This window comes from Antrostomus carolinensis, unplaced genomic scaffold, assembly GCF_000700745.2.
Source record: "Antrostomus carolinensis isolate BGI_N321 unplaced genomic scaffold, ASM70074v2 scaffold1033, whole genome shotgun sequence".
In the NCBI taxonomy this organism is placed as follows: Eukaryota; Metazoa; Chordata; class Aves; order Caprimulgiformes; family Caprimulgidae; genus Antrostomus; species Antrostomus carolinensis.
In genome coordinates this window covers 60,471-73,333 of record NW_010304231.1, presented here as the reverse complement: position 1 = coordinate 73,333, position 12,863 = coordinate 60,471, and the positions used below count along the sequence as shown (strand labels likewise).

General features: G+C 39.5%; 1 protein-coding gene across 1 annotated transcript in view; it reads left to right on the top strand.

Moving 5' to 3' along the window:
- The first annotated feature begins 614 nt into the window (after positions 1 to 614).
- Positions 615 to 12,863, top strand: part of PTPN14 (protein tyrosine phosphatase non-receptor type 14) — a 72,281-nt gene continuing 60,032 nt past the window's right edge. The window contains 2 exon segments of the mRNA XM_010164356.1: positions 615 to 788; positions 8,458 to 8,627. Coding sequence (XP_010162658.1) covers positions 615 to 788; positions 8,458 to 8,627 — 344 coding nt within the window.

Sequence of the window (12,863 nt, the reverse complement as noted above, 5' to 3'; positions counted from 1 at the left end):
CCTGCTGACTGCAGCCAGCCTTTCTTCTTTCAAAATCGCACCTCTTTTAAATGTCTCTGTTCCTTAGCTTTTTAAGCTAGCTTTCAAAGCTGGCCTGAGGGCACCAAAACTTAACTTGAAGATTATGTTATAGACCCCTGTGGTGGGGTAATGGTGGGAGAGTTAGCACCTCTGGATGTATGCCCTGTAGCGTAGAGTTGCTGTTTGTACTGAGCTTCTCAAAGAATGGCTTTGCAATTAAATATGTGCTTTAAATTCAGCGCCAAAATAGAATTTTGAAAGATTTGTTGTAGAAGGTGTTCTTTTGGGAGATGTATTAAGTGCCTGGCAATCCTGTATGTGGACATGTTTATTTTATGGTTTTAAATGTGAGTCTTTTCCTTGAAGCTTTTTTGTTTTCCACTGATCTTTAGGAACATCTTATTTCACACTTAAATCTACTTATTTGTATGTATTTTGCAGGAATCCCTTGAAGCTCGCCCTGGGAATGGACAGCTACCTCCATTTCTGGAGGGGAGTAGTGCCAACTGAAGAAGTCTTCAAGGCAAGTCAACAAGTGTGCTGATAACTCTCTGAAGAGTATAGGGAAGGGGCAACCTTCCAGGCCAGCAGCCATGCCTTTCGGGCTGAAACTGCGACGGACCAGACGCTACAACGTCTTGAGCAAGAATTGCTTTGTGACAAGGATCCGTCTGCTGGACAACAGTGTGATCGAGTGTACCCTCTCTGTGGAGAGCACGGGGCAGGAGTGCTTGGAAGCTGTCGCTCAGAGGCTGGAATTACGTGAGGTAAGAGTAACACGAGGAAAACCATCTGTCACTGTATCATTTGATGCATTTTTAGTTCAGACAGTCTGTTTGTTTGAATTGTGTTATTCTTGGAGCTGGCCAGATATGATCAGCAGCTGGAGCTTGGACAAACATCTTCTGGTTGCATGAAAACTGAAGGCAGAACAGTATTTAGGGTATTTTGTGCTGTTTCTCATTCATCGTAGCTTTGAGAGCTCTTTGTAAGATGAAGATGAGCTTTCTTCTTCTCTTAGAAAGCAATGGATGTTGCTTTCTGAACTGGGATGCCAAGGGGCAACTTACAGTAACTTATCTGAATGTAAACCCGGTTTCACCATCACTACTGGTTGAATTATGCCAGTGGGAAGGAGACCACTGGCTTTTAAATATCCACCTTCATATAAATATATTTTTGTTACTAATGTACAGAAAAAGGAATCAGTTGTGTTACTAGCAGGAGCAACTAGTAACAGTTTGAGGATAATGGGGGTTTTTCCTTCCTTTTGTTTAATTGAAATATGTCACATCTGAAACTCTGAAAGGCTTTCTTTACATTCCCAATGCTTCTGAAAAGACTGAAGAAACCCAGTCTTACTTTATTAAAGACTGAAATTCTTTATTTTCTACTTCTTGTTGTAAAGTTCAGTGTTTATTTTAAGTGTTGATGTATTTTTAGAAATATCTCTTCAACTTGCAAGGCACAAATGAACTGTCTTTTCTTACTTACCTTCTGTGGACTACTTACATGTATCCTGGTTTTTGTATCCATGTATCTAGGTTTTTGCAGTTCACAAGTTGAAAACCATTACCTGGAAATTGCTGTGTTATTGTCTGACTATCCTAGCTGATGATTTCTGTAACCACAGCTGGGAGATCTAATAATCTTGCAGTGTCTTACATTTGTTGGTCCATGGGCCTTTGTAATGGTGGCAACTGGAAGGTAGCATACAAATAACTAGTGCAGATGAAAACTAAACAAAAATGATGAAGAATGAGGGAAGAATCTCACTCCATGTGTTTGTGTGTGTGCAAAATAGGCAGGAGCATATGCAGGCAGGAATAAGGCAGAGAGTCAGACTATTCTGTAGTGATTTTTCATACATTGTTTGGGGTTTTTTTTAATGTGGATTTTAGTAGAATCATCTTCTTCCTTACCTTCTGGAGATGAAGGTTTCCCAGTAATTTTTTTTTTTCCTTTCTGTTGGTGATGCTTTAGGGTGTCCTTACAGAGAGGTTGGGTCCTTTCCTTTCCATTATAGTGCAGAAAGGAGTGAAATGAATAGAGGGATTCTCCTTGTATTCCTTGTGGCTTATCTGGTTGATGCAGCAGAATTCTGGGCCTTAATGATTCTGTCTGGAGGTCCACCTTTGTTTGTGAACATTAGCTCCATCAGCAGGTTAGCATTCTTTTCCACTAAGCATTTTGTGATTTCAAAACGTGTTTTGTTCCACTTTGAAACTTCAGGATTTTGTTCCAAAATTTTCCAGAGAAAAGAGATTGGACAGTAGAGTGGCAAAGGAAGTTGTTTTGATCGGTGTTCAATTTCATGGGGGTTTTCTATTGCTTTGTTGGTTTTTTTTTTTGTTTTGTTTTCAAAATTATTTGTGTCATGTAAAAGAAATATGTCAGCACAAAAAGTTAGTGTTTCAAGATAAAAAATATTTTAACAACACAGAAGAGAATGCTTTGATGTTGTTGGAACACTTTCCCCTTCTTTCATCACCCTCCCCATTTTTTTTTTTCTAAACAAAGTTTTGGCAACATTGAACCGATTTTGTAAAGTTCAGATTTCAACAGTACAGCATTTTTTGTCAGAAGTGGGGTTTTTTTCAATCACTTTTGCCAATTGGTTCTGGTAGCATCCATGAAATGTTTAGAAGAGAAGGGAATTACTGATCTCTTTCAACTCTGAGAGGGTCTTCCTGTATTCTCTTCTGCTCCTTTCATGAGGAATAATTGGAGCTAGCAAGCTTAGAGGTGTCCGGTGCTGAATGCTGTCCTTTCCCTCAGACCCAAAATTCAATTCTGCTTCTGCCACTGTAGAGTTCCTGCATGGTTTGTAGGGAATCAAGGCTGATGCAATCATTTGGTGATTGTCCCCTTCCTTCTCTAGGCTTACCATCATTTTTGAACTCGCTGGCCAATCACATCTACAGAAGGGTCAAAAATACTTTGACAATGCTCAAATTTCTACAAGATTCATGCAATTGTATAGCTGATAGAGGAGAGAAGCTCATTAAATGTACCAAGGAGAAAATGTGTGCCAGTGTCCCTATTGGAGAGAGGCTTTTAAAATTCTCCAAATGTAGCAAAAGCTTCAGCTGGAATACGCTTTTTCTTAGAAATCCTGATCAGGAAACTATGATGTTCAAGCAAGGAAGAAACTAAGCTTCGTTAAATCCCGTGCTCACAAAACAGAACTAAAATCCCATTTGTCTCCTCCATGCAGTCTCGGATAAGAGTATGTGTTCTCTTAAAAGTAAAGATCAATTCTTGTTTGATACTTCAGTTTGGTCTTATGTTTAAATAAATCCCAGGTGTACCTCAACTTTCACATTTGTGTTAGGAATACATTCATGTTTCACTCAAGCTGATTTCTTAGAAATAAACAAAAACCTGTCCAGACCTCCCCTGCTAAAAAGCAAAACTGTTTGAGATTACTGTATGTATTGTTGGGAAAGACTGTCGATCATTATGCTACACATGACTGAAAAACAGTATCTAATGGATTATGCATATTTCTATTTGATCTCTGGGGAATGCAACTCCTTCCCTGACTGAGTCAGGGTTCAGGAATAGGTCAGTAGAAAGTGTAGCCATATAACTACTGTAAAATCTGGATTTATCCTTTTCAGCAAAGCTCTTCACAAAGCATCAGGTCTTTTATTTGAATAGTTAACAGTTCAAATAAAATGAGCTCTTATGCCAGCATTATGTAAAAAGTAAAGACGAGAAGATGGGAGGAAAGAAAAGAGAGGAAAGACAAGGTCAGAAACATCATTTTACAATCTTGTATGTATGTGCACAGATTGTAAAAAGAATTTATTTTTTTTCCTCAGTATAGTGGCACTTTTCCCTTCAGGTGAGACTAAATGAACCTGCTTGAAATAGCAGAGTGATCTGTACAAATCCGTTGTGAGACTTCATGTCTCTTTCTCCTTGTTGTTCTCCTTTATTCACTTTATAAAATGATAAAAAGTTTAAAGATGGAATGTTCTGATGTATTGTAAGGGAGGAGGAGGGAAAGAAGGTCCTTTCCAACCAAAAATATTATTTTGAGCTGAATTTCACAGTGGTACCTCCAGTACTGTGATGCTGCAAAACCCAAACCAAAGCAGGAGGATGGCGGGCCGAGCGCCACAAGCAGACACTGACCGCTGTGCAGGGGTAGCCATTTGCTGCTATTCCAACCTTTTTTTTTGTGCCCTAGAAGGTGTCCCCTCCTCATAGGGCATGACTGAAAACCTGTGTTCAGCAGCAGGGTTGCCTCAAAGTTTGACTTGGTTTGACTCATCTTGCCAGAGAAGCTGGGATTGTGTTCAGGCAGCACTTGGACAGGAGACCTTCTAGGAACAATTGGCTGCTGTAAATGGTGCCTTCCCCTCTGTGCAAGCGCCCCAGGATAGCAGGGTTTCATGCTTTTTGCCTGGAGGAGCTGGAACTCTGCCTCTTTCTCAAGGGTAAATATTTAGTTGGCTGCTTAACCAGATGCTTTAATAAACATCAAGCCTGTCTTGTTGGATCCTTTTGAATGAGATTTGCTGGTTTAATAACTGTCTATTATCTCCTGTTGTTGACAATTCTACTCTTTTTGCTCAACATAAAGGCAGGAGTAGTTCTGGACTTGGGAGTATAGCTAAATCCAAGTCCAAAATGAATATGTTGCCTTCTGAACTGGCAGCTAGAATGTAATCTTTTTTAAGACTTCTCAGCACAGGTTTTGTGTATCCAGTTTTCTTTTCTGTCTCGCCATATTTTGAGGATTGCCTTTTCATGTAGCATCACTGGAGTGTGCAGGTGCTCTGGTTCTTTTCCACTGCTTTAGCAGAGGATGCAGTTCCTGGAGGAGTGTAAGCCAGTTTCCTTGTACCACATACCGAGTCATGTGTGGTAGTTAAGACAAATTTTAAAACCTTGGGAGAAAATTAGTGTCAACTCCTTTCTAACAGAGCTCTTTGTGTATTTACAGATTAGGCAGACCAAACACACTAGCAACTGAAGCTCTTTATCTGCAGAATGGATGTGTGTGCATACATTTAGTGTTATGAAAAGCTTTCCTTCAGTGTGTATCACCAGTCTGTCAGCTGTGGCTGGAAGAAGGATTTCTTTTTTTAGAAGTGAAAGCATCACTCACTTTCTTTGCCACTTTGCTGATGAACCTGTTAGGGTAGCCCATGTTATTTCAGAGCCTGCCAGGTGTAAGTGTAGATATTTATTCCATGAAAACTGAAGTCAGTAGCTCACTTTGTACCAATGGACAAACAGACCAGCTTTTGGAATCAACCTAGTTTTCAATCAGCTGCTTATAGAGAAAAGATTCCGTTTTTATATATCCCCTCATCTAATTTGTGGAGTGTCTGTACTGTAAAAATATTTTGTGGGCTGGAATATATGGCAACTCATGACTCATTCTGTAAAGCCTTCTGGATAGTCATATGCCTGATCATAGCTTACTGAACTTGATGGTCCAGCCATTTCCAGTCCCACATTCCTCTGTTGTTGGGAATTACTAACGTTCCTAGGGGAGAGTCTTCAGGTGTTTGCACTAGTGGGTACAGAAGTCCTCCCCCACTGTGGATTGTTAAAAAAATGCTAACACTTTCAAGTTCCTGGCAATAGGGAGCTGATATTCAGGTAACTGTGTTGGTTGTCTCTCCAAAGTGTGGCATTTGTGACTTGAGCTCTGCTCTGCAGTCCCTGTGCTTCATCTGCAATTGCTCAATCCTCTCCAGGCTGCTTTCCAGGAAAACAGTTGTCTTTTAGTTGTGTGAAATTCATGCTGCCATGGTTAGTCCACCGTATCTGCTGTAGTCTAGAAGCTTAAACACTGCATTCCCTTCACTTCTTACTCCTTGGAAGTGATTTAAGATTCTGGATTTGGTACTTGAAGAGCCTTTCTGCTGTAGCAAATCTAAACTTTTCTTGTCCCCCTGCCCCCACTCAAAGGGGAGGGACTGTGTTCATTTGAGCAGTTTAATTGCAATACCCTTAATCCCTTGAATAACTCTTTTAGACTTCAGAGTCCAAATCATCTTAGTTGCTAGATGTTTTACAAGTACTTGACGCTGCAAATTTGGGACCTTGATGATGTGAATGTTTACTTTTTAAAGTAATGGAATGGAATTTAAGGTGGAAGATTTATTTTCATAGCTCTGCACTGTTTCTTGCTGAGGATGAGCTGCCCTGCAGTGATTTTCAAGAGTTTGTCCATTAAAGGATTTCCCTTATGATGTGGTAAAATCACTATGCTTTTTTCTTCCTTCACATTAATTCCTTTCCTTTGCTGTCTCCACGGTCCCTCCCACCTTCATTTTCATCTAATTACTATCATGGTGAGCTCATCAGAAAGAACTTTTTATCCAGTGATGACTACAAAGAGAGTAGACATGTATCAATGAATTGGTTAGTTTTAAGTGTATTCTATGTGAGATGCTGACTTCTTGATTTATTTGTGTCCTGGACTGATTAATTGATTTATTAAAGATACCTTTAAATTCTAGAAGGAAATATTACATTGATTCCCTTAAAAAACAAAGCAAAACAAAACAACTCTAACTTGCTTCATTGTACCAAACAGCTTAAAGAAAAAGGGCTGAACAGTGTTCAAACTATACTGCAGGTTTGTCAGGCTTAATTGAGGTATCAAGTTGAATTAGGTATCACTTTAGTTAAATGCTAGTCTGGATGTTCTCCAGGTTGAAAATATGCACATAATGAGACCCTAAAGTAAATACACCTGCACTCCAATTCAGAGTTTCTGCATATGATTCTCTCTTACATGCCCCCAGCTATAAAATAGTTGGAGCAGCGTTGCTCCTGCTGGCTTGTTGTCATTTTTAAGCATTTTAATTTTTCAATATTGCATTAGATGCCCTTGTGTTGTATGTTGAGTCATGGTCCATGCAATGGTTTTTAGAGAACCAAAGTGAAACAGGCTGTTGATGGTGGCTTTTGCAAAGTGTAATGGTTGCAATTTGTGTGCTACTTTTGAAGACTTTTAAATAAAACATGTGAACATCTGGGAAATCCGGTTGGTGAAATCTTGATGATTGATTTATAGGCCAAACGTTTTGGATGCATTAAAAGTAATTGCAAATGAAAGCTTTATAAAACACCAAATAGGGGCTTTTCTATTTTCTGTCAAGTATCTTTATTTAAAATGTGGTGCTATGTATAAAGGATTGTGACTGCCTGTGGAAGGATTGTTGTCCAGGTAAGTTAAGCTGTAATGACAAAATAAGTATTTTATTTATGTCAAGGTTAATCTAATCTAATGGAAGCTACTGGAAAGTTTTAACTGAATAGGGAGTCAGTTAGATTAAACACCAAGAAAGTTTATTGGAATGAAATGAGAGAAATATGCAGAAATAGTAATGATCCCACTTTCAGATCCTAAATCTGCTTGGTGTCCACAAAAGTTGCTCTCACAGTTTCTGTTTCATTCATTCCAGTGTTAGTACAGAGTGGTATTTTATATTGAAGGCATTGCTGGAAACCTCCAGATGCTAAACGTGAACACTTTTTCTCACCTTTTCTTCAGATCTGTAGTCGTAGCATTTGCTGTTAATTAAAGTATGCATTTGCCTGCAGTAATAGATCAGTGTGTTTAATACAGTGATTTAAGGACTTTTCAACAGAATCCTTCATGATGAATTGTCTATTCTTTCAGCTGCTTATTACCAATTCATAGTATTTGAACCTCTAGTTCTGAACCCTGTTCCTTGCTAATTACTCTCCACCAGCAACAGTCCCATGTGGCTTATACAGGAGGTACAACAGTCATTGAGGTTTACACGGGATAGGAGAAAGCTGAGGTTTTCAATCTGGTATTTCTTTAAGACCCTAGAGCAAACAACTTGTGTGTGTGATGCACATTTTAGGTGTAATACTTCTTCATCATAAAACCTTATGAGTGCATTAAAAAAAAAGTAAACATGTTCTGGATTGGGTAAATAGTTCTGGTATTGGTAGATATATTTTGACATATGGGTTTGCATTCTTCTTTTTATAGGTGGAAGAGTCCTTGTCCTATGCCTACATTGGGCCTGATGCAAAGTCTCTTGAAGTCTTTGTGTTTTGATTCAGACTTAGTGTTTGCTGTCTGTTCACAAGGCACAGATGTAAAAGAAAACAAAGACTCAGACACTTTCTGTAAATCATTTATGTCACCTGTACCGTAATGTCAGACCGAGCTCTTTAATATGCATTTGCAAGAGATGATAAGGCGCAGGTAGTACTCTATGAAGTATATTATAATTCAGTATTAATTTGCCATGGTCTTCAAGATTGTCCTAAAAATAAAAAGGGACAGTAAAAAAGAAATTACTCTATTTTGCATATGGAAAAATGTACACAATGCCATCTGTTCTTATACAATCAACGACACAAATGCAAATGTGTGATCTAGCTGAAAAAGGTAAACTGACACTATTTTGTTTCTTTATCTAGACACACTACTTTGGTCTTTGGTTTCTCAGCAAGAGCCAGCAAGCCCGCTGGGTTGAACTGGAAAAGCCTCTGAAGAAGCAGCTGGACAAATTTGCCAATGAGCCTTTGCTTTTCTTCGGGGTAATGTTCTATGTGCCCAGTGTTTCCAGACTACAGCAGGAGGTAACAAGGTATGTGGTTTCCCTCTGTTTGCACTATTGTGATATAGCTGGGAGGGAACGGACAGTTGCTCTGTTTCTGGCATTCAGTATTTACTCAGGTATCATCTGGTTCTTTCCTGATGGGGAAAAGTGAGAGAAGTCACCATTTGATTATATCTGTTTGGAAAAAAAATAATAATAATTAAAAAAAATTAAAGAAAAGCAGTATTGGTGAATGATTATACATTAACAACTGCAGAAACAGAAAGAGATTGATAGATATATGTTTAAAGACCTGACAGAAATTTTAAAAGGGACCATGGTGACCATAGTCTTGTTCTGTAACCTTTGGCTGATTAAAAAGAAGCCATAGGCAAAGAACCTCTCTATACAGTTTTAGTTTATTATTCTTACGTCTACCTGTGCTTGCTGAAAGTGAACTTTGGCATCTTTTCTGGGTTTTGCCCATCCCACTCCTATTTTTTTTCCTCTTACACTTCACAAAAGGATTAAAATTGTTAGAGGGTATTAGTCCTTTAATTATGATCAGGGTGCACCTTTGCAAACAACTTCAGTGGGAGTTACTCTTTTATTCAGAGCCCTATGCTGCAGTTGTAACAGTGCAACTGTTTTTAGGAGCTGTTCTTGTAAACCACATCACTGTGTGGTTTTTGCACATCTGTAATGTATTCAAATTTTTTTTAAAAAAGGAGGAGAAATAAGAAAAGCCTACCTTACCTAAAAAGAGGTGGGCTTGTTTTCTTTTTAACCAAAATTATTTCATTTATCTGGTCGAAGTTGCTACAGGGTGGCAGAAGCTTCCCCACTGAAATAAAATGTTCTGTTGCTGCAAACCTGAAATTCATCATGTGGTCATGTCTAAAAAAGATGTATAAATAGTGGAGAAAGTGACTTTAATTCTAGAAGGTGTACAAGATGTGAAGCCTATTTTATTTTGCAGATTGTTTATATTAAAGGGTTTTTTCTTAACACTGGACTGGAGAATTGACTTTGGTAAGATATGAAAGATTTGAGTCTTAAAATGACAGCTGTCAAGCAGTCCCTTGACTACTGCATATGCAGAATTCCTACCAAACAGTGGGCTGAAAACATCACAAACCAACTTAAATTTCCCTGGGAATAGACTGAATATTGATGCTTGTCTGTATCTATGTGTTCCTGCTTTGTATGTGTTGGGAGAGGGAAGCCTCATACCTTTTCCTTCAGAATCATTTAACATGCAGTCACAATGTATGAAATATTCTGCTGCTCACTTTAGTCAGCTCAGTCCTGGCTTAGTTGTGTGCAAGGAAGCATTGTAGCTACTTGGATGCTATTATCTCTTCAAGCTGCAGCCTGCAGCGCTGATTGCTCATTCATAGCTCACCTGCAGAGGTATATTTGCTCATTCTGCCTGGGTAGGTAATAACAAAACATTTCAGTGACAATTGAACTTCACAGCACCCTCGATTGGAGTGGCTGCTGAGTTGTTTTTCTTTCTGAAGTGATTGATAACATAAGCTGCAGAGTCTTATAAGTGCCTCTTACATTTCTTGACGTGTCTGTAGCAAAACCAGCAGCTTACTAATGGATCTCGGATACAGAATAACATTTCATTATTTTTTGTTTTGGTTTTCCTGAAATGGAATTGCTTCACTGTAGACAATGTGATGGCAGCAAACCTTCAACTGTGCAATTGTACGTGCAAGCAGTAAATCTCATGTTTGAAGCAATGAGAGGTGGGGACATGGAGGACTCTTCTGAAACATGACAGAGAAAGGCTTAGTCTAAAGTGTGATTAGATGAACAGCTGGGAATTTTTTTTGTAGATTTTTTTTTTTTTTTGCTTTATTCTTGGTAAACTGATTAAACATTTGTTTTGAAGTTGAGACTGGCTGCTCTTAGGATTAGGCTTGATCATGATACGATGACCTGTGATGGTGAGTCTAGTGCCTACCTCACCCACTCAGTGCCTATGTGTTTGACTTACATTTACGTACAAATTAAAAACCTGTCTTAAATGCAAAACGCATGATGAGACACTTCATCTCCTCCTGGGAAGCTCCAGAACCACCTCAAACAAACCAACCCAACCCCAAAACAAAACCATCACCAAAGGCTGAAGCTGCAAAGCTAGTGACAGCACTGCTAGCAGTGAACCTGTTACCTTTGTAACCTTCTCTTGGTGGAAACATCTCCAGCCCTGAGCTTGCCTGGCCATGTTTGGAGCTTGAGGTGAAACCCATCTCTCAGTCCAAGCTTTTAGTTAATTGTAGACTCCAGAATTTCCAGGGTTGATTAATATTCCTTGAAGATGTTGAAAAGTCTTCTGAGAATATTTCAGCAAACGCTTACATAATCTACAAGTATTCAAAACCCAAGGAATTGGTTTACTGAGATGGTTTACTCTGCCTCTGATCTGGAGGATTATAGACTTTGGCTTGGTAGCTGGTTTCGAGAGATTTGTCCCAGATTGAATATACCTCCCTGCTTCCAGTGACTGCAGCCCCCAACACCTCATGTGCTGCCATCACAAAGATAGGAAATGATCCAAGGCTTTTAGGTTCTGTTGGCTGAGAGGAGCATTACTTTTGGGGGTGGTCAGTGGCTCTGAGGCAGTTCCTTAATCGTTTTTATTTGAAAAACCATCTGACTCTTCAAAACAATCTGTGGACTATTTTGTGTGTTTGGTGATTGGGACCAACAGGAGGAATCTTTGTACAAATAAGACAGTTCATTTATAGGTGAAGCCATAATAATTTATTTATAAAATCATAATTTCTTTACACTTTATCATTACTATTGGTAGTCTAAAATGCTAATTATGGCTACAGGCTCCTGGAATTTAGCTGCCTGCAGTGTTGGTAGTGATCGGGAGCTCTTCATGGTTTTGCTGGTAACTTTCTGTAGTGCACAAGCTGAATGTGGATGCAGAAATAAGGGTGAGTGCTGTGTCCCGCAGTGGTGAACAGACTCTGTGGAAACTTGTACATATATGACATGCTGGGAGAGAAGTGAAATAGAAATCTAGTGAGAAATCAGCGCTGTCCTTCAGAGGTACAATATGGGAGTGTCAGTTGACTTGCTGAAGCTAAACGCAAGTAGCAGTGCTAACCACAGAGTTGCAGAATGGTTGGGGTTGGAAGGTACCTCTGGAGATCATCTGCTCAGAACAGGGTCAGGCAGAGGAGATTGTCCTAGGACTGTCCCCCGCTGGATTTTTAATATGTCTGTGGATGGAGAGATTCCACACCTTTTCTGGGAAACCTGATCCACTGTTCAATCACCCTTGCAATAAAAAGGGGGTTTTATGTTTAGAAGGAATTTCTTGTATTTCAGTTTGTGCCCAAATAACCTCATCATTTCAAAGGTGTAGATGGATATTGAGTGAGTGGGTTACCTGGGTTGGTCATGTAGCTGGTTATTGAGGACCTGCAGAGCTGCAGACGCCTAATATATAACCACAAGCATCACCGTCACTTAATGTGGGATGCCTGTAGTTGTGAGAGTTATTTCTGATAAGATGAGAAAGAAGGGTCTGTGGGATCCTTGGAAAAGAAAATGAAAATACAAGACTGCCAGAGCAGTTTATTCAACTACCAGCTCTTTGAAGTCAGTCTCCGAGGCCTGCAAGAAAAGATGAGACAAAGAGTACTCTGGGGGACACATTAATTGTTTTAGTAGGTCAGATCTGACTTTGACTTGCGGTTCTTTACTTCTCTTTTACAAAATTGACACTTGCTTAAAGATTTAAACAGTAGTGGTGTGGGGTTTTTTTCCTGCTCAAAGTTATGTGGAGCATTGGGACAGGGTAAGAAGCAGCAGCAGGACATTGTCAGTCATGTTCAGTTAGTGATTTTTGAGTGTGAATGGCTTCTCAGGACAGCTGTTTTTCTTGACCTGTGGCAGAAGCTTCCAGTGGATGTTCTAGGGAGATGTACAGAAAGCAGCTGCCAGTTGTAGAGTACCTGTCTCTTATTTCTGGTAAATAAATGTTACTGCCTTGCCTCTCTTTCAGTGTAATAGCCCTGTATTCTTGGCATTGAGCCTTCTCTTAGGAGAGGTATTTCCTACCCTCTAGTCCTCTTATTTCCTTACTCTTTCTAGTCTGTTTCTTTTGTCTTGGGTTGAGACGCCCATTTTTATATATCCCCTGATCTTAATCCTGTTTCCTCCAAGATCTCAGTGACTCCAGCATCTCCCCCACCTCTAGTCCTGGCATTCTACCTGCACCCAGTCCCAGAGAGATCTTCAACAGAATGATGA